We start from the raw sequence: 20,398 nt of genomic DNA on the forward strand, positions 1-20,398 counted from the left end.
AGGGCTCTAGACTAACTTTTTGCCACGGTGCGCGGTGCACCGTGGCAAAAAGTTAGGCAAACTCAAATTTTTCAACTGCATCCCTTAATGCTGCAGTTTTACATGTGCACTTTTTGGGGGGGGGAAATTGAGGTCCATACAGACAATATTCATTTGTGAATGATTAACTAACAATCTTGTGCTTAAAGTGCTTTGGCACTCTTTGGCAATATTGTAGACAATGTTAAACTTAATCATCACATCGGCCTCTTCTGACAACCTGTTTGCTGCTGCCTGCTGCTGAAAAGCAGTGGGGAGAGGGGGCACTTGGGAAGTGCATTTATTGCAGCATATAATGTGTTTTCTGGATACACTGTGTTTTTTCAGCGTTGAAAGATTGATGGCTCCATGTCAAAGCACTGCCTATGAATTTCAGACTGATCAGGCCTTAACTTAACAAAAAAGTTATCAATAGTTCTTTTCAGCTTTTCTTATTATCTACAGCTACAGCCTCTTCTGTTGGGCCTAAGCTACTCACTAGGGTTGGGTATCATCACTGATTTCTATAATCCATTCAATTCCAGTTCTCAAAGTCCTAATTCGATTCAATTTTGCCTCAGACAGTCAGAAATATTATAATTCTGATCATGTATCAGTACCGATACATATTGGTACTGATATTCTGCAATCTAGCATGATTTTAAAAAGTTTAAATTTCTTCAGTATTGAACAGCAGAAATTAGGCTTTCTTCTCCGAGGTCATTTAAGTGAAAAAAAGAAAAGAAAAAGACAGTGGCCAACAGCGCTGTAAAAAGTGGTAGACTGGTGGGTAATAAGCGAATGAATAATGCAGAAAACAGAGATGTAAGACGGGAAACTGTTCTTGAAGTACACAGAGAGAGAGCTGTGCATGAAGTGTGATTTTTTTCGTGGTGAAAGCAAAACAGCAATAGTGAGAGGGAATTCATGACGACATCTATCAAATGTGAAGCGTAGTTTGCTGCTCTTTTGCTGCTGGCTCGGTGAAATTTAGTTGGAGAGAGACAAAACCTGCAGCTCAGAATCTAGAGCAAAAAGACGTAAACACAGAGCAGACCCGACGCATCAGAATTGGTGAGCTCCGACACCGTGTCCGTCTATGGACCATTGGGTGAGAAAGCCGAAAAAGAGAAAGCTGATTCTGATGCGTCAGGTCAGCTCTGTGTTTAAGTCTTTGTGTGGTATCCGTGTACTGCTCTCATTTGCTGTTTGGTGGTTGTTGAAATAGTTTTGTGAGCTTTAATCTAAGAATCTGGCGTCTCTGGCAAAACACAGTTATATTTAAAAGTCAATTCAGGATTTAATTAATTGATATCGCTTTATTCAAGCTACTCACCTCTCTCTTCCACCTGCACTTTCAACTGGACCACGGCCAATCCGAGAGGTCCTGCCCCTGACTATTTCTGATTGGTTTAGTCCACGATAGGGGCAAAATATGTGTCTGTTGTTGACCACACGGAGAGTTGCAGAGATTTTTTTTTTTTTTTAATTTTCGTGTTACCCAAACAGTTGGTCGCTCTGGTGCGACCAAAGATTTATTTTAGTCACACCATTGATAAATTGGTCGCATTTGCGAACAAATTAGTCGCACTCTAGAGCCCTGCAACTCTGAGTGTATCCCCTGAAAGTTCTTGCTATTACTGGTGTTTTGAAAATGAACCAGTAAGAGCATAGTTTTGTTTTCTTTTTCATTTTAAGTGTGAAAAAGGTGAGAACATTACAGCTGGATCACTAAAGCATCAGTAATATAGGCCAGCATTTAATAATTGTCCATCAATAAAGAAGGACTTGGCAAGTTAAACAGTTCCTCGTGAGTCACACTTTTTGTAGTTTTAGTCAGGACTTTAATCAGGTTCTCCTACAAAATCTGCTACATTGTCAGGAATACTAGAAGAACCTGAATCAGTGGATATGTTGTCCTGCATTTGGTAAAATAAAACCATTGTCCTTTAGACAATAATTCTAATGGCAAAAGAACCAAACGGGACAGGCAAAAAACAAACAAAAAAAAAAAACGGATATGTTGTACTGCAGCACTGTTTAACAGCCCTAAATGACAGAAGAACATTATGTCTGCACTAAGTGAAACAGGCCTTATCTCCAAACCCACCCTTCCCAGCCCGGAAGATGGCAAGAGGCCATGAATGCAGGCAGTGAATGCACCCTGAACTTACAAATTTAGATGTAAGGAAGAATATAGATTACAGAATACAACATTTTAAAAAACGATAAAATGTAGTCTTTAAGATCTTGTGAGATGTGCACTTTCCTACCCTCATTCCAATCTCGTCATCATCTGAGGGACCTGCAAGATGAAAAGCAGAAAGACAGATAATGTGACTGCTCAGGATACTACTAGTGTTTTGTGTTTAGCTAGCAGATTCACCTTAACATTCTAATAAAAGAAAAATGTGCCACAGTTACCCACATCTCAGTAGTACCAACATTTGTAATTCAGCAGCACAATAAGAAACAAACATCCCGAGGTTCTCGATTAACCATAAAGGACACATAAAAACAACTAACAAGTGCTTAGATTGTACTGGAGGAAAACCACCAGGGCACACTATCACTGACCAGGTTTGAATATAAATAGAGCGTTCATGCCAACCTCAACCACTCTCTCAGATGACTGCCCCTCGCTGAGCCTGTTTCTTCAGGAGGTTCATTTCCACTGTGACCAAATGCAGTAACACACAACGTTTTGTGATTGTTTGGGTTTTCTCCATATTATATTGTCTCCATATACTTACCTTAAAATATAAAATGCCTTGAGGAGACTGTTGATGTTATTTGAAAAGATGTAAATAAAATTTGACAGAATTTCATAACTTTAAACAATCCTATATTTGGAATTTTCTTCTTATATGATTCAAAATGTCAAACAACATATTTGGAATCATAAGATTTTTTAGAAGACAACAAAAAAAAAAGTAATAAAGATGATCGATGTGATCAAATCTTAAAATTTGTAAACCTTGTAGTAAATTGCAGGTAAAATTCTGATTTTCTTATTTGCTAAGGAATGTTTACTCCCTGCCCTTTATGGGCTTACCTGTGATTTTTAAATGGTGGACCATTAAAGGGGTTAAGCCATACACGGGGTGAGGGGAGATGACCCTTTTTATCACTGGAGATGTTGCTAAAACGGTTGTAACCAGGAAGTCATCTATACACACACAGACACACACACAGACACACACACACACACACAGACACACACACACACACACAGACACACACACACACACACACAGTGCCTTAGCTTTTACAACACAACATATGGGTTTTGCAATGGGGGGTTGGGTAACTGTTTTCGTTCAATAAAAGACTGTGAGGGGAGACTGGAGTTTTGAAGTCGGCTGAGCTCGGCTGAAGAGCTTGTAACTCTGAGACCCGACCAGGCTTCCCTTACGCAAGTAAAAACTGATTGAGCTCTGATTGTCTTACTTTGTTTATGATGAGAAGTCTCTGAGTTAGCAAGGCCTGTGAGTGCAGGCCTAACAGTACAACTATAAATCAGATTGTTTCCACATACTCATGTCTGTGAAGGTTCTCAGTCATCCAGGTCATCGTAGTCAAAGGAGTTTGCAAAGAAAAGCGTCTGGACTTCTTTGAGTTGCTTGAAGACGTTTCACCTCTCATCCGAGAAGCTTCTTCAGTTCTAAGGTCAAATGGCCGAGAGTCCCAGATTTAAACCCAGTGGGAGTATCCCCCCAAGGAGGGACAAAGGACCCGCGGTGATCCTCTAATCTCATGCGCCCAGGTGTGAAAGCGGGTGTGGGACCTAATCAGCCAGGGTTTCGGGTGAGCTCATTGTGAAACCTGGCCCCACCCTATCATGTGATTTCCTGAGGTCAGATGGCCCAGGATGTGAGTGGCCGTTAATGCGTCTGGGGAGGGAACTCAAAACTGGATTATAGATGGCAGACAGTTGGTGTCGTAAACCACCGCCTCTGTTCAAAGATGGTCACTCACAGTGGACATAGATGGCCTCTTTCACTCCTCTTTCAAACCATCTGTCCTTTCTGTCCAATATGTGAACATTGGCATCCTCGAAAGAGTGACCTTTATCCTTAAGATGCAGGTGGACTGCTGAGTCTTGTCCTGTGGAGGTGGCTCTTCTATGTTGTGCCATGCGCTTGTGAAGTGGCTGTTTGGTCTCTCCGATGTAGAGGTCTGGGCATTCCTCACTGCACTGTACAGCATACACCACGTTGTTCAGTCTGTGTTTTGGAGTTTTGTCTTTCGGGTGAACCAGTTTGTGTCTGAGTGTGTTGCTGGGTCTAAAGTACACTGGGATGTCGTGCTTGGAGAAAACTCTCCTGAGTTTCTCTGATACACCGGCTACATAGGGGATGACAATGTTGTTGCGTCTGTCTTTCTTATCCTCCCTCGCTGGTGTCTGATCTTCTTTTCTGTGCCTCTTTGCTGACTTTATGAACGCCCAGTTAGGATAACCACATGTTTTCAGTGCTTCCTTTACATGTGTGTGTTCCTTCTTTTTCCCTTCAGGCTTAGAGGGAACAAGTTCTGCCCGGTGGTGTAGGGTCCTAATTACTCCAAGTTTGTGTTCCAGAGGGTGATGGGAGTCAAAGAGGAGGTACTGGTCCGTGTGTGTGGGCTTCCGGTAAACTTCAATGTTGAGGTTGCCATTCTCTTCAATGTGCACAGCGCAGTCCAGGAAAGGCAAACAGTTATCCTTAGTGTCTTCCCTGGTGAACTTGATGTTTTTATCCACGCCGTTAATGTGCGCAGTGAAGGATTCCACTTCTTGTGTCTTGATTTTGACCCAGGTGTCGTCTACATATCTGTACCAGCCAGAGAGTACCCAGCCACTGGTACAGATATGTAGATATCTGTACTCTGAGACCCGAAAGACAAAACTCCAAAACACAGACTGAACAACGTGGTGTATGCTGTACAGTGCAGTGAGGAATGCCCAGACCTCTACATTGGAGAGACCAAACAGCCACTTCACAAGCGCATGGCACAACATAGAAGAGCCACCTCCACAGGACAAGACTCAGCAGTCCACCTGCATCTTAAGGATAAAGGTCACTCTTTCGAGGATGCCAATGTTCACATATTGGACAGAGAGGACAGATGGTTTGAAAGAGGAGTGAAAGAGGCCATCTATGTCCACTGTGAGCGACCATCTTTGAACAGAGGCGGTGGTTTACGACACCAACTGTCTGCCATCTATAATCCAGTTTTGAGTTCCCTCCCCAGACGCCTTAACGCCCACTCACATCCTGGGCCATCTGACCTCAGGAAATCACATGATAGGGTGGGGCCAGGTTTCACAATGAGCTCACCCGAAACCCTGGCTGATTAGGTCCCACACCCGCTTTCACACCTGGGCGCATGTGATTAGAGGATCACCAGGGGGTCCTTTGTCCCTCCTTGGGGGGATACTCCCACTGGGTTTAAATCTGGGACTCTCGGCCATTTGACCTTAGAACTGAAGAAGCTTCTCGGATGAGAGGTGAAACGTCTTCAAGCAACTCAAAGAGGTCCAGACGCTTTTCTTTGCAAACTCCTTTGACTCCACATACTCATAGAAATATATTTTGCAGCAAATCAGGCAAAACTGTCTTACCTTGGGTGGAGTTGTCCTTCTTCTCAATTACTGCAACTTCTTGAAGAAAGAAAGAGAAAACACGGGATCAATGTCTGGTTAATAATCAATGTTTGTCTAACCAAGTCCGCCAGAGCTTATCTTTATATTTTTACATGCTGTAGTGCCACTTTTGGGAGCATTTGAAGTTGCTATACATCAATGCAACTGTTATAGCCCAAATTTTTTATAATATATATGCATTAAACCCATAGTAACTACATAAATTGCAAAAAAAGTGCAATTATTCCCCTCGGTGGATGACGATTGCAGGGATGCTGAGACCCTCCCCGTGAACTAGAAGCAACAAAACAGTAAGTAAAGAGAGGGCGACTCTACACCTGTGCAAGTGTTTTCCAGGCAATAGTGGTGTGGATGCAGGCTCCAGGCGGAGCTAGGAGTTACACAGACTTAACATGAATACCACTGGCTAATGTTTTTTTCCATAACACAGATTTACAGGCCTGGAGCGGAGCTACTACGGGGGAGAAGGCCTGGAATTTTTAAGAGAGAATGTGCAACTTTATTGTGCATCTTTAATTGTGTTGATGTGACGCATGGCAAGGACCATGTGGCAAAAGAGGGCTTTCCGGGGTAGTTTTCATTATTAAATTGCAGGTACCATGACGTGAGTGGTATGGAAGGAGAGACTGAGGTGCAGATGCCCAGGTGAGAAGGCTTCAAGAGAACCAGTGAGAAGCAAGGACCATTTCCAGCACAGCTGACAACCCAGAGAGGAGTTAAGGCAGAGGGCTGTACGACTTGGCTTCCTAGAGATTGTCATGAGGAGATTTTGAACAACAGCAAAATCCAAAAACAAAGGTGGAAAGTGATCCTACGGTGACGTTGAGGAAGACTACAGGGGTGTACAACGTGTTCTGCCCTTCAACCTACAGCAGGAAAACAGATGTGGCTCACAAAAGGAGCAAGCTTGCATCATAAGAACTTATCGCCCATGGCTCAAAATTGCAGCAGTCTTGTATGTCATGTCTCAACAGGAGAGATGATAACAGCACTAGAACAACATTTTCATACAGTAGGATTCAATCCCTTTTCAAAAAATGTTTGCAGTCACACCTTTCAGGTTATACACATGGACTTTATAGAAGTGTCCAACTGCTATGTCTGGGTCCACATGCCCCTGTCTACACACATTTGGACTCTGGCCATACGGACAATTATGGATATACGACTGAAGGAGACATTTCTGAAGCACTGCAGAACTTAAACCCTCTGCACAAATATGTGTCCACACACGGGGAGGAAACGCACCACAAGGCTGGACCGCTTGGTTGTTGTCTGGACCATGGTGGCATATGAATTTGAAAGTGTTAACTCCTGTTTTTGGACTGTTAACTTTGTTTTGCTTTTTTGAAGGGTGCAATTTGCCGTGTGTTTCAGATCAATGATAAGTAGGATAACTGCTAACACATTTATTAATTATATGCTTCTGCAGCAATATGAGGTGAATGACACGGCAGATGCCTGTGTGTAAGTGATGCCTGCACTGAAAATATCAAGCACAAGTGGTGCATGGATGAAAATGTATTACATAGGAGTGACCAACAAAAATGAAAAACAGGAGGGAAATGTTGGAGTGATTTTGTTAAAAGTTGTCATTGTTGTGCTTAAAATTTGTAAACCTTATCCTAAATTGCATGTAAGATTCTGGTTTCGTCATTTGCTAAGGAATGTTTACTCCCTGCCCTTTATGGGCTTACCTGTGCTTTGTATATGGTGGACCATTAAAGGGGTTAAGTCATATAAGGGGTGAGGGGAGATGACCCTTTTTATCACTGGAGAGGTTGTTAAAACGGTTGTAATCAGGAAGTCATCTACACACACACACACACACACACACACACGCACAGTCACACACACTCACACACACACACACACACACACACACACTCACACAGTGCCTTAGCTTTTACAACACACCATATGGGTTTTACAATGGGGGGTTGGGTAACTGTTTTCGTTCAATAAAAGACTGTGAGGGGAGACTGGAGTTTTGAAGTCGGCTGAGCTCGGCTGAAGAGCTTGTAACTCTGAGACCCGACCAGGCTTCCCTTACGCAAGTAAAAACTGATTGAGCTCTGATTGTCTTACTTTGTTTATGATGAGAAGTCTCTGAGTTAGCGAGGCCTGTGAGTGCAGGCCTAACAGTAAAACTATAAATCAGATTGTTTCCACATACTCATAGAAATATATTTTACAGCGAATCAGGCAAGACTGTCTTACCTTGGTTGGAGTTTTCCTTCTTCTCAATTACTGCAACTTCTTGAAGAAAGAAAGAGAAAACACGGGATCAATGTCTGGTTAATAATCAATGTTTGTCTAACCAAGTCCGCCAGAGCTTATCTTTATATTTTTACATGCTGTAGTGCCACTTTTGGGAGCATTTGAAGTTGCTATACATCAATGCAACTGTTATAGCCCAAATTTTAATAATATCTATGCATTAAACCCATAGTAACTACATAAATTGCAAAAAAAAAGTGCAATTATTCCCCTCGGTGGATGACGATTGCCGGGATGCTGAGACCCTCCCCGTGAACTAGAAGCAACAAAACAGTAAGTAAAGAGAGGGCGACTCTACACCTGTGCGAGTGAAAGCAGTTTTTGGTTGGTTTCCTCGCCAGAAGGAGGTCTGGTTTTTCCCGCCAGAAGAAGGTCTGGGTAATCCGCCATAAGGAGGTGTGGTTTGTCCCACCATGAGGAGGTTTTGTTTCTTTTTGGGGGGTTTTCTTCACTTTAAAATGGGCCCTGGAGAAAGCCACTTATTTGGGACACAATCAAATAGTGAGTCCCTGTATAAAAAGGATTCAGCGAGGTAATCCAGTATAAATTGCTGGCAGTAGAAACTTAATGCGACACGAGAAGCTCTGCTATCAGCAATAATAATAAAAAAATGGGGAACTGACTGGACCGACAAAAGCTTGACCGGCTTGACTGACTTGACACCAATATGCAAGATTGCACCTCTACGCAGAGTTGACAAAAAGGTATATGCATGTATGTTTTTCTTTTTTCCAGGAGCAGGAGGATGACAGAAACCAGAGGAGGGGGAGAGTTTACGTTGACATGAGAGTGTGTGGGCCCTGCAGACTTAACCCTTTAGCTGCTACTTTTCTGTGTTACTGATTTTGACAGGAAGGAAGCTGTTTTACTGGCTGCTTGTTGCTTACGGTTTCACACTGTATTGTTGGGAAAATGTTAAATGTTACAGTGGGGAGAATGTGTATACAATGTGAGACACATACTGCATTAAAATCAGTATCACTCCTTTTACGGCAGCTTGTTGACTACATGATTTACAGCAGCACCTCTGGAATCTGTTGACCCAGGCATGAACTCCAGGATACTCCACTGCTAATCTTTTGTTTCTCTCTAAGAGTCCTTGTGGAGGATTCGGCACAGACACAGACATAAGTGACGATGAAGCAGGATGTACAGTGATTATAGAACAGATTATAGTGTTGGGGTCATTGTGCCCAGCTAAGAATGCTGGGTCTAGAGATGGCTTTTTAAGTAAAGGTTTAAGTACTGCCAGCTTGAAGGCCTGTGGTACATAGACAATTATTAGGATAGGTTGATCATATTTAAGATTGAAGAATTAATTAATGGCAGGACTTCTTTGAGCAGTTTTGTAGGAATGGGGTCTAAAAGACACGTTGATGGTTTGGAGGAATTAATTATTGAAGTGAACTCAGAAAGATCAATTGGAGAAAAACACTCTAAATGAATATGAATGGTACTGAAAGTAGCTGTAGATAATATTACATCTGTGGGATGATTATTGGTAATTCTTTCTGTAATGATAAAATTTTTATTTGTGAAGAAGTTCATGAAGTCATTACTAGTTAACGTTAAAGGGATGGTTGGCTCAACAGTGCTCTGACTTTTTGTCAGCCTGGCTACAGTGCTGAAGAGAAACCTGGGGTAGTTCTTATTTTCTTCAATCAGTGACGAATAGTAAGATGTTCTGGCTTTGCTGAGGGCTTTCTTATAAAGCAGCAAACTATTTGTCCAGGCTAAATGATGATCTTCTAAATTTGTGACACGCCATTTCCTCTCCAGCTTACGGGTTATCTGCTTTAGGCTACGTGTTTGAGAATTATACCACGGAGTCAGGCACTTCTGATTTGAGGCCTTATTTTTCACAGGAGCAGTGTCAATCATAGTGAAGAGGCAAAGTTATTCAGAAGATAATAAAATTAGCCAGATTTCTAGAAATGTGAGCTGCTCAATCCAAAGTGGAATGGATGCCGTCTCTCTTAACAAGACCAGGTTTCCTCCAGAAAGTTTCCCAATTATCTAAGCCCACATCACCTTTTGGGACCAGAGAAAACTACAGATTCCCACATTGTTTTGGAAAATTTTCACACCGATTCAATTTTGATTTTAGTGACCTCCAATTGACCTAACCGGGTTTCATTACTGCCGATTTGAATTATAATTTTACTGAATTGACGTTTACCCTAAGCCAGCAGTTTTAAAATTCCTTCAGTGTTGCCTGATCTGGCCCCTGGTTTGATCCCCAGCGGGTATTTTGTAAAGTGGGGAAAAATGGTTAGGCACATGAACAAGTTGGTGGTGTACCTGGGGCTTCTGTTTAACACTATGCTTTCTCCTCACTGTCACCCAGCCATCCTCTTTCCCTTGCTGCTCGGGGCCTGCCGGGGACAGCTAGTGGTGTCTACACTATCTTCGGCTGCACTGGCTACAGGGGCCTGGGTAGGTACGGGTGTATAAGGGTGCGAAGCCAAGTCTCCAATTCAGTAATCCTGGCCTCCAGTGCTGCAAATATGCTACATTTGTTACAAGTATCACTACTGATAAAGGAGGCCGGGGAGTAACTAAAGAGCTGACACAATGAACAAGAAAGTGCAAGAGGGCCAGGTGAAGAGGCCATGCTACTGGCAAGTCGGCTACAAGCTAAGCTAAGCAAGCGAAACAGTAGAGACACAGTGAGTGAATACTTTGGCATAAATTAAGGAGTGAGTACACAGAGAGTGTGCTTCAGATGAAGCACATCATAGATTAAACTATGAAAAAAGAAGTTATGTAAAAGTTTTTAATTGAATTGCTACGTAGATAAGCTACTCAAACACACCACTGTGTGTTGGAACAAGAAGAGGAAGTGATACTCTACCTCAGAGAGAGCGAACACCAAGTGACGAGGGGTATATTTATATATAATATTATATTAGGGAAATTTTCCTATACATATTTTTGACCTGGGGGTAGAATTGTTTGTGAACTGGAAAGAGGAAATGCTTATGAACTTGCAAATTACAACATGATGCATTTAAGGTAACCCTTTTTAATTTTAATTTAAGAAGAAAATTTGTTCCACCGTGTGATGGCCGAACCTGTTCCTTTTTGTGGAGATAATTTCTCCTGCCTTAAGGAAAATACCTTCACATGGAACAGAAGAGGCTGGAGTGCAGAGAAACTGGTAGAGATGCAGTTATACAGTCTACCTGGGCCCCACAAACTTTCAGCTAAAGAGAATAAATAATTTAAATTGCTGCACATTTTGCAGACTAACAGTTTAAGATTATTTAACAAATTAAATATATCGTTTTATAACATTAAATGTAAAGTGTCAAATTGAAGTCTTTCTAAAGTTATTTAATTATATTTATATTATGAAAAGCAGATTTTTGACATTTTAAGTTTTTCCCTTTTTCAGATAAAATAAACACACACAAAACAAAAGCAAACAACAAGAACACAAAGCTGGAAAACCCACCAGATTGACCAAAATACACTCCCACACAATAGAAATTCCTCTATTCCTCGCTGACTCCAAATCTCTCAATATAAATATCAGTGGTTTGCTATCTGTCACCATCAATTCACCCACTGTGTGGGACGGAGAGATTTCGCAGGTCTTTCTTCCCCACTGCTGTCAGACTCCACAACAAAGACTTTTGCAGCTGATCAAACCCACAAACCCACACATGTGCAATAAGACTGCTCTATGTGCAATTCTTCTTCTGACGAAGTTGTATTTTTGTATTTTCCTACTCAGTTGTATATAGTATTGTATTTCTATTTTAGTCTATTGTATATATTATTCTATTCTTTTTTATTCTATTGTATATATTATTCTATTCTATTTTATTCTATTGTATATAGTATTTTATTGTATTTTATTGTATTTTATTGCATTCCAGTGTTTTCAAATTTCTGCTACATAACTTTGCACTTTTGCTGCAACAAAACAAATTTCCCACCTGTGGGACTAATAAAGGCCATCTTATCTTATCTTATCTTATCTTATCTTATCTTAAGACACTCCACAAATCCCACGAATGATTTGCTTTCTTATACAGGGAGTGCAGAATTATTAGGCAAGTTGTATTTTTGAGGAACAATCTTATTATTGAACAACAACCATGTGCTCAATGAACCCAAAAAACTCATTAATATCAAAGCTGAATGTTTTTGGAAGTAGTTTTTAGTTTGTTTTTAGTTTTAGCTATTTTAGGGGGATATCTGTGTGTGCAGGTGACTATCACTGTGCATAATTATTAGGCAACTTAACAAAAACCAAATATATACCCATTTCAATTATTTATTTTTACCAGTGAAACCAATATAACATCTCCACATTCACAAATATACATTTCTGACATTCAAAAACAAAACAAAAACAAATCAGCGACCAATATAGCCACCTTTCTTTGCAAGGACACTCAAAAGCCTGCCATCCATGGATTCTGTCAGTGTTTGGATCTGTTCACCATCAACATTGCGTTGTTAGGATCCCTGGGTCATCGACCCAGTGGGTTATGTTTTGGTTCTTTGAGTTTGTTATTTCATTATATTCTTGTTTTGCTTTTTGGGTTTTTGGATTATTCTTAGTTTAGGTTCTCTGGGTGGGTTCTGTTAGAGTTTTAGTGTTCTGGTTTTCTGTCTGTGATTCTGAGTTGCTGTCTCCCCTGATTGCTGTATCCCCACGTCCAGTCAGTGTCTGTGTCTGCCCTGGTCCCACGTCTTTGTTCCCTTTGTTATTATGCCTGCCTGTGAGTCTGTGTTATGTTTCCTGTTTTACTTTGAAAGTCCATGTCTCATGTTAGTGTATCTGGTTTTGCTCTCCTTGTCTCGTTAGTCCTGATTTGCCCCAGCTGTGTTTCCCTCCTGTTGCCCATTCCCTGATTGCTCCCTCTGTGTATTTAAGCCCTGTGTTTTCCTGTGCTCTCTGTCGCGATCTACCGTTTACTTAGCTGTGTGTTCTGTTAATCCTCTGGTTTAAGTTTATTTTGATTTTTTCCAGTCATGTTATGTTACCCCTTTCTGAGTTCAGTATTAAAGCTGTTTTGAGTTCACCTTTGGTCTCCGGAGTCTGCACCTTGGGTCCTATTCCTGTCTGCACACAGCCTGCACCTAACATGTGTGCAGCAGCAACCACAGCCTCCCAGACACTGTTCAGAGAGGTGTACTGTTTTCCCTCCTTGTAAATCTCACATTTGTTGATGGACCACAGGTTCTCAATGGGGTTCAGATCAGGTGAACAAGGAGGCCATGTCATTAGTTTTTCTTCTTTTATACCCTTTCTTGCCAGCCACGCTGTGGAGTACTTCGACGCGTGTGATGGAGCATTTTCCTGCATGAAAATCATGTTTTTCTTGAAGGATGCAGACTTCTTCCTGTACCACTGCTTGAAGAAGGTGTCTTCCAGAAACTGGCAGTAGGACTGGGAGTTGAGCTTGACTCCATCCTCAACCCGAAAAGGCCCCACAAGCTCATCTTTGATGATACCAGCCCAAACCAGTACTCCACCTCCACCTTGCTGGCGTCTGAGTGGGACTGGAGCTCTCTGCCCTTTACCAATCCGGCCACGGGCCCATCCATCTGGCAAATCAAGACTCACTCTCATTTCATCAGTCCATAAAACCTTAGAAAAATCAGTCTTGAGATATTTCTTGGCCCAGTCTTTACGTTTCAGCTTGTGTGTCTTGTTCAGTGGTGGTCGTCTTTCAGCCTTTCTTACCTTGGCCATGTCTCTGAGTATTGCACACCTTGTGCTTTTGGGCACTCCAGTGATGTTGCAGCTCTGAAATATGGCCAAACTGGTGGCAAGTGGCATCTTGGCAGCTGCACGCTTGACTTTTCTCAGTTCATGGGCAGTTATTTTGCGCCTTGGTTTTTCCACACGCTTCTTGCCACCCTGTTGACTATTTCGAATGAAACGCTTGATTGTTCAATGATCACGCTTCAGAAGATTTGCATTTTTAAGACTGCTGCATCCCTCTGCAAGATATCTCACTATTTTTGACTTTTCTGAGCCTGTCAAGTCCTTCTTTTGACCCATTTTGCCAAAGGAAAGGAAGTTGCCTAATAATTATGCACACCTGATATAGGGTGTTGATGTCATTAGACCACACCCCTTCTCATTACAGAGATGCACATCACCTAATATGCTTAATTGGTAGTGGGCTTTCGAGCCTATACAGCTTGGAGTGAGACAACATGCATGAAGAGGATGATGTGGACAAAATACTCATTTGCCTAATAATTCTGCACTCCCTGTAAACCATTGAATAAGATACCGAAGCAGTTAGGTTCTAAAGGAAGCTTCGGACGTCACTGATCATGTGACTCTGGCCAAACGAAACAAGCTTCGACACAGTGCTTCTGAAGCAGCATGTTGATTTTTTTGACACACGCACCGGAGCGTCAGCTTCAAGCGGGCCATCACTACAAAATGTGAAAAAGTTCAAGGGGGACGAATACTTTTGCAAGCCACTGTATGCTTTCAATTGTGTAATTTAAATTATCTAGGTAGCTCTATTTTGGAAATTCAGTTAACGCTAGAAATGTGTGTGGAGGTTTGTACGTGCTTTGGAGTTTGTACGTGCTTTTTGGAGTTTGTATGTCCTTTGTCTCTAGGGGCCACCGTATATATTTATATATAAACATATATAAATAAAACCACTTTTTTTTACATCAGTAATTCCTTTTGTGCATAATTTTATATTGTTGTTAATAATTAATTAATTAAAGCAACAAAACAACCTGAAGAGCCGGTTGGGAGCCGAAAGAGCCGGCTCTTTTTAGTGAGCCGAGCCGAAAGAGCCGGTTCTCTATTAAGAGACGGAAATCCCATCACTAGTTGATGCACTTTAGTTGTTTTGAGATTTCACAATTAGAAGGAATGTGTAACTTTGACTGTTTTTTTCTGACATATGGTAGGTAGAAGCTGGCCGAATTGAAGATGGTAATTCTTTTTTTTCATGCATGAGTCACCTTGACAGCTCAAACTGTCTGAAGTAGGTTCATTTATTTTACATTTTCTTCTTAACTTTAAGTCTTAACTTAAAGCTAAGAAAAAAGTTACAGTTTTTACATTTTAACAGATGAAGAGATTTAATTATGATGAATACTACCAAAAGAATTATAAATTCGTTTCAGTTCTATTTGTATGGTGCCAATCACAGTTGCCTCAAGGATCTTTAAATTTTAAGGTAAAGCTCCTACAATAACACTGAGAAAATGTTCTTGTTCACACATTTCCCCTGTGTAAATTTCCTTGCACTTCTTCCATAAATCTTAACTTGCTTTGTAATGCCAAAGCAGGTTTTGCATTAGAGAATCTGGTCCAAAGTGTTTAATGCAAAACTCATTCAGCTTAATTCTTATTTTGGCCCTGTGATCTCAATCCTGCAGTTTGGGAATCACAACTAAAAAATACAACTGTAGCCAGATAAAAGGCCTCAGCACACACAACACACTTTTATGCTTTCTTCAACCCTCAGTTCTGAAAAAGATGGCTGCAACACAGTTTTAAAGACATCAAAATCAAAATGTTTCTGTTTCTGCTAGAGGTTCCTATCCACTATGACCAAGCGCTGTCACCCACAAGGTTTTATGATTCAAGATTTTTATAATATCACCGAAGGGTCTTAACCTTCCAATAGGAAATACCTTGAGGTGACTGTTGTTCTGATTTGAGATTAATAACTTTAAACAATAATATATATGCATTTTTCTTCTTATATGATTCATAGTGTCAAACAACATACTTCGAATCATATGTTTTTTTAGAAGTCAATAAAACGCATTAAAGTTTATCAACCAATGTGTCCAAACATTTGCATCAGCACTCAAATTAAAAAAACAACAACAGCAACAACAATTCAGATTTTCCAGCAGACACAATATGTACAACTATAAATCAGATTACTTCCACACAATCATGTAAATATATTTTACAGCTAATCAGGCAAGACTGTCTTACCTTGGTTGGAGTTTTCCTTCTTCCAATTTACTGCAAGTTCTTGAAGAAAGAAAAAGAAAACACAGGATCAATGTCTGGTTAACAATCAATGTTTGGTTAATAATCAATGTTTAATAGCAACATTTCATTTGTGGATCAATGATAGGTGGCGTCTGAGGTTTGATTTCAGGCTGTCCTCCACCTTCTGCTGTTGTGGTGATATCCAGCTCCATCTTATCTGCTCCTCATCTTTACAAAGGGTTCACATGGAAGAAAAGAACACACATTATGAGGTTCTATAGAGATATGACAGTGAAACACGATGTACTTGTAGAAGAAAAGGTCCAGAAATGTCTGTTTGGTGGATTATGGCCCTACCTATTCTCCCTGGCAATAAATCTTATATAAATGAAAACTCTGTTTATTGCTTGTTTTGGCCTGAGCGCTGGATGTGAGAAGAAAGATCCTGTGAAGAAAGACTACGGTTTTTGTAGGAGGGGACCCTGTTAACTTGCATAAGGTTTTGGGGATAGAGGGGAGAGCATAGGAAGCTATCCTAGGGGGTTAGGAGCATTGTGAGTTTGGACGAAGACGGAGGATTTTTGCAGGGAGATGCCTGTTAACTTGCCTAAGGCTTAGCGGGGAGAAGGTGTGAGCTTATCCTAGGGTTTTTTTTCGGGATCATGTGAGTTTGTGACTCGGACTTTGATTCTGAATTTCCTAGTTCGGATTGAACAAACGTAAATAAAATGTAATAAAGTTTTCCGTCCTATAACTCTCGCGATCCTCACTGTTACAAAAGCAAAATTTTTACAATATATACTTTTCATGACACATATATATATACATTTATAAATATAAATGATATGGAAAAGTCAAAAATATAAATGATATGGGGGGTAATATCCTTCTGACAGCTTTTGAACTCCGACTGCCACCAATTAATGTGTGTGTATGCATTTCCTAAATCAGAAGCAGGTGTTAAACCGGTAAAACAGAATGAACAGGTTTGTGCAGGTACACTCAAATTCCCCATCTAGCTTATTGGTGGTATGAGATGAAAAGTGTCAACATTTAGTATTAAAACTGCCATACAGTTATACTAATGGGTGTTGTGGGGCCTGTTAGAATTTACTTTTTTATCTTTGATATGTATAGCTCATTATTTTATGTTTCCCAATAACCTTATAATATTTTATTAGACATTTATGCCTTTAACTGCACAAATCTATATTTATAGAATAGAGTGTTGAAAGTAGACATATAACAAAAAACCTAGACACAAACAGAGCATGAGAGATCACTATCGCTCTCGTTCTCTTTAACTGTTTAATAAATTGAAGAAAATAGATACTGTCAGGTTTTTTTTTGTCTTCTCTCTTAAAAAAATCATGACATGACACCTTTTGGTGAGGACATTTTGCGGCCCTCTAAAGAGCTAATCAGTAACATAATAGCTTTAAATCAACAGATCTCTGCAGATAGAAATGATCTGACAGCATGCATGTTCCTATACAGCCAGTACAGCAGTTTATGGTGAGGACAGAAAGATTTACCTGCAGCCTTCAGAAGCTATGCTCTTCTACTTTTGACGTTTCCTGAACACTGATCTTCTTCTGTTCAAAGTCACTCAAAGTGTCTCCTTATATAAGAAAACCCGACTCCACCCCCACACACGTCTACCACGTGATTTACAGTAAATCCTGTACTTCTCAGCAGCACTGTTTACTTTCACTTTCAGTGTGTGTGTGTGTGTGAGTGAGAGTATGTGTGAGTGTACATGTGTTTGTTGAGTGTGGAGGTTCTCTCCCCATGCTTCACCCACAGTCCAAACATGTGTAGTTGGTGGGGTGATTCTGAATCCCATCTCCACAGAGACTGTGTCAGCTCCCAAACAGACAAAAAGCAAACTAAAAAAGGAAACAAACAACTTAAACATAACAAATCACAAAGAAAGAACAATACAGTATCCACATCTGAACCAAAGAGTAAAACAGTGAAATGTGGATTATTAAATATTATGTCTCTCTCCTCCAGGTTTCTGTTAGTACATGACTTAATAATTTATCAACAAATTGATTTACTCTGCCTTACAGAAACCTGGTTGCAGCAGGATGATTATGTTAGGTTAAATGAATCAACACCCCCGAGTCATTCTAACTACCAGAAACCTCGAAGCACAGACCGAGGGGGCGGTGTGGCAGCAATTTTTCACCGCAGCCTATCAATAAACCAAAGACCCAGACATACTTTTCATTCATTGTCCACCCTAGCTGTTAAACTCACAAAAAAAGTCTTATTCATTGTCATCTATCCTCCACCTGGGCCTTACACAGAGTTTCTCTCTGATTTCTCAGACTTTTTATCTGATTTAGTGCTCAGCTCAGATAAAATAATTATTGTGGGTGATTTTAACATCCATGTAGATGCTAAAAGTGACAGCCTCAACAAAGCATTTAATCTGTTATTAGACTCAATTGGCTTCTCTCAAAATGTAAAAGAACCCACCCACCACTTTAATCACACTCTAGATCTTGTTTTAACATATGGCATAGAAACGGAACATTTAAAAGTGACTCCTGAAAACCCTCTGCTGTCTGATCATTTCCTGATAACATTTACATTTACAATAATTGATTACACAGCAGTGGAGAGTAGACTTTATCACAGTAGACGTCTTTCTGAAAGCACTGTAACTAAGTTTAACATTATAATCCACCCACTGTTATCACCTCAATGCCCTGTACCAACATAGAGCAGAGCAGCTATCTGAACACTACTCCAACAGAGGTCGATCATCTTGTTAATAATTTTACCTCCTCACTACGTGTGACTCCGGGTACTGTAGCTTCTGTGAAAACTAAGGCCTCAAATCAGAAGTACCTGACTCCATGCTATAATTCTGAAACACATAGCCTAAATCAGATAACTCATAAGCTGGAGTGGAAATGGCGTGTCACAAATTTAGAGGATCATCATTTAGCCTGGACAAATAGTTTGCTGCTTTATAAGAAAGCCCTCCGCAAAGCCAGAACATCTTACTATTCGTCACTGATTGAAGAAAATAAAAACAACCCCAGGTTTCTCTTCAGCACTGTAGACACGCTGAAAAAAAGTCAGAGCTCTATTGAGCCAAACCATCCCTTTAACATTAACTACAGGGAGTGCAGAATTATTAGGCAAATGAGTATTTTGTCCACATCATCCTCTTCATGCATGTTGTCTCACTCCAAGCTGTATAGGCTCGAAAGCCCACTACCAATTAAGCATATTAGGTGATGTGCATCTCTGTAATGAGAAGGGGTGTGGTCTAATGACATCAACACCCTATATCAGGTGTGCATAATTATTAGGCAACTTCCTTTCCTTTGGCAAAATGGGTCAAAAGAAGGACTTGACAGGCTCAGAAAAGTCAAAAATAGTGAGATATCTTGCAGAGGGATGCAGCAGTCTTAAAATTGCAAAGCTTCTGAAGCGTGATCATCGAACAATCAAGCGTTTCATTCAAAACAGTCAACAGGGTCGCAAGAAGCATGTGGAAAATCCAAGGGGCAAAATAACTGCCCATGAACTGAGAAAAGTCAAGCGTGCAGCTGCCAAGATGCCACTTGCCAACAGTTTGGCCATATTTCAGAGCTGCAACATCACTGGAGTGCCCAAAAGCACAAGGTGTGCAATACTCAGAGACATGGCCAAGGTAAGAAAGGCTGAAAGACGACCACCACTGAACAAGACACACAAGCTGAAACGTCAAGACTGGGCCAAGAAATATCTCAAGACTGATTTTTCTAAGGTTTTATGGACTGATGAAATGAGAGTGAGTCTTGATTTGCCAGATGGATGGGCCCGTGGCTGGATTGGTAAAGGGCAGAGAGCTCCAGTCCGACTCATACGCCAGCCAGGTGGAGGTGGAGTACTGGTTTGGGCTGGTGTCATCAAAGATGAGCTTGTGGGGCCTTTTCGGGTTGAGGATGGAGACAAGCTCAACTCCCAGTCCTACTGCCAGTTTCTGGAAGACACCTTCTTCAAGCAGTGGTACAGGAAGAAGTCTGCATCCTTCAAGAAAAACATGATTTTCATGCAGGAAAATGCTCCATCACACGCGTCCAAGTACTCCACAGCATGGCTGGCAAGAAAGGGTATAAAAGAAGAAAAACTAATGACATGGCCTCCTTGTTCACCTGATCTGAACCCCATTGAGAACCTGTGGTCCATCATCAAATGTGAGATTTACAAGGAGGGAAAACAGTACACCTCTCTGAACAGTGTCTGGGAGGCTGTGGTTGCTGCTGCACGCAATGTTGATGGTGAACAGATCAAAACACTGACAGAATCCATGGATGACAGGCTTTTGAGTGTCCTTGCAAAGAAAGGTGGCTATATTGGTCGCTGATTTGTTTTTGTTTTGTTTTTGAATGTCAGAAATGTATATTTGTGAATGTGGAGATGTTATATTGGTTTCACTGGTAAAAATAAATAATTGAAATGGGTATATATTTGGTTTTTGTTAAGTTGCCTAATAATTA

The 20,398-nt window shown here is 40.8% G+C and overlaps 1 protein-coding gene across 1 annotated transcript in view; it reads right to left on the bottom strand.

The window, feature by feature from the left end:
• Nucleotides 1–17,483, bottom strand: part of LOC134620572 (uncharacterized) — a 39,620-nt gene extending 22,137 nt beyond the window's left edge. The window contains exons 1-6 of the mRNA XM_063466783.2: nt 17,429–17,483; nt 16,075–16,121; nt 15,894–15,932; nt 7,883–7,921; nt 5,621–5,659; nt 2,292–2,323 (exon numbers count right to left, since the gene is read on the bottom strand). Coding sequence (XP_063322853.2) covers nt 2,292–2,323; nt 5,621–5,659; nt 7,883–7,921; nt 15,894–15,932; nt 16,075–16,105 — 180 coding nt within the window. The 5' untranslated portion in view covers nt 16,106–16,121; nt 17,429–17,483. The remainder of the gene's footprint in view (nt 1–2,291; nt 2,324–5,620; nt 5,660–7,882; nt 7,922–15,893; nt 15,933–16,074; nt 16,122–17,428) is intronic.
• Between the last annotated feature and the right edge of the window lie 2,915 nt (nt 17,484–20,398).

The sequence above is a fragment of the Pelmatolapia mariae genome, linkage group LG3_W (assembly GCF_036321145.2).
Source record: "Pelmatolapia mariae isolate MD_Pm_ZW linkage group LG3_W, Pm_UMD_F_2, whole genome shotgun sequence".
Lineage (NCBI taxonomy): Eukaryota > Metazoa > Chordata > Actinopteri > Cichliformes > Cichlidae > Pelmatolapia > Pelmatolapia mariae.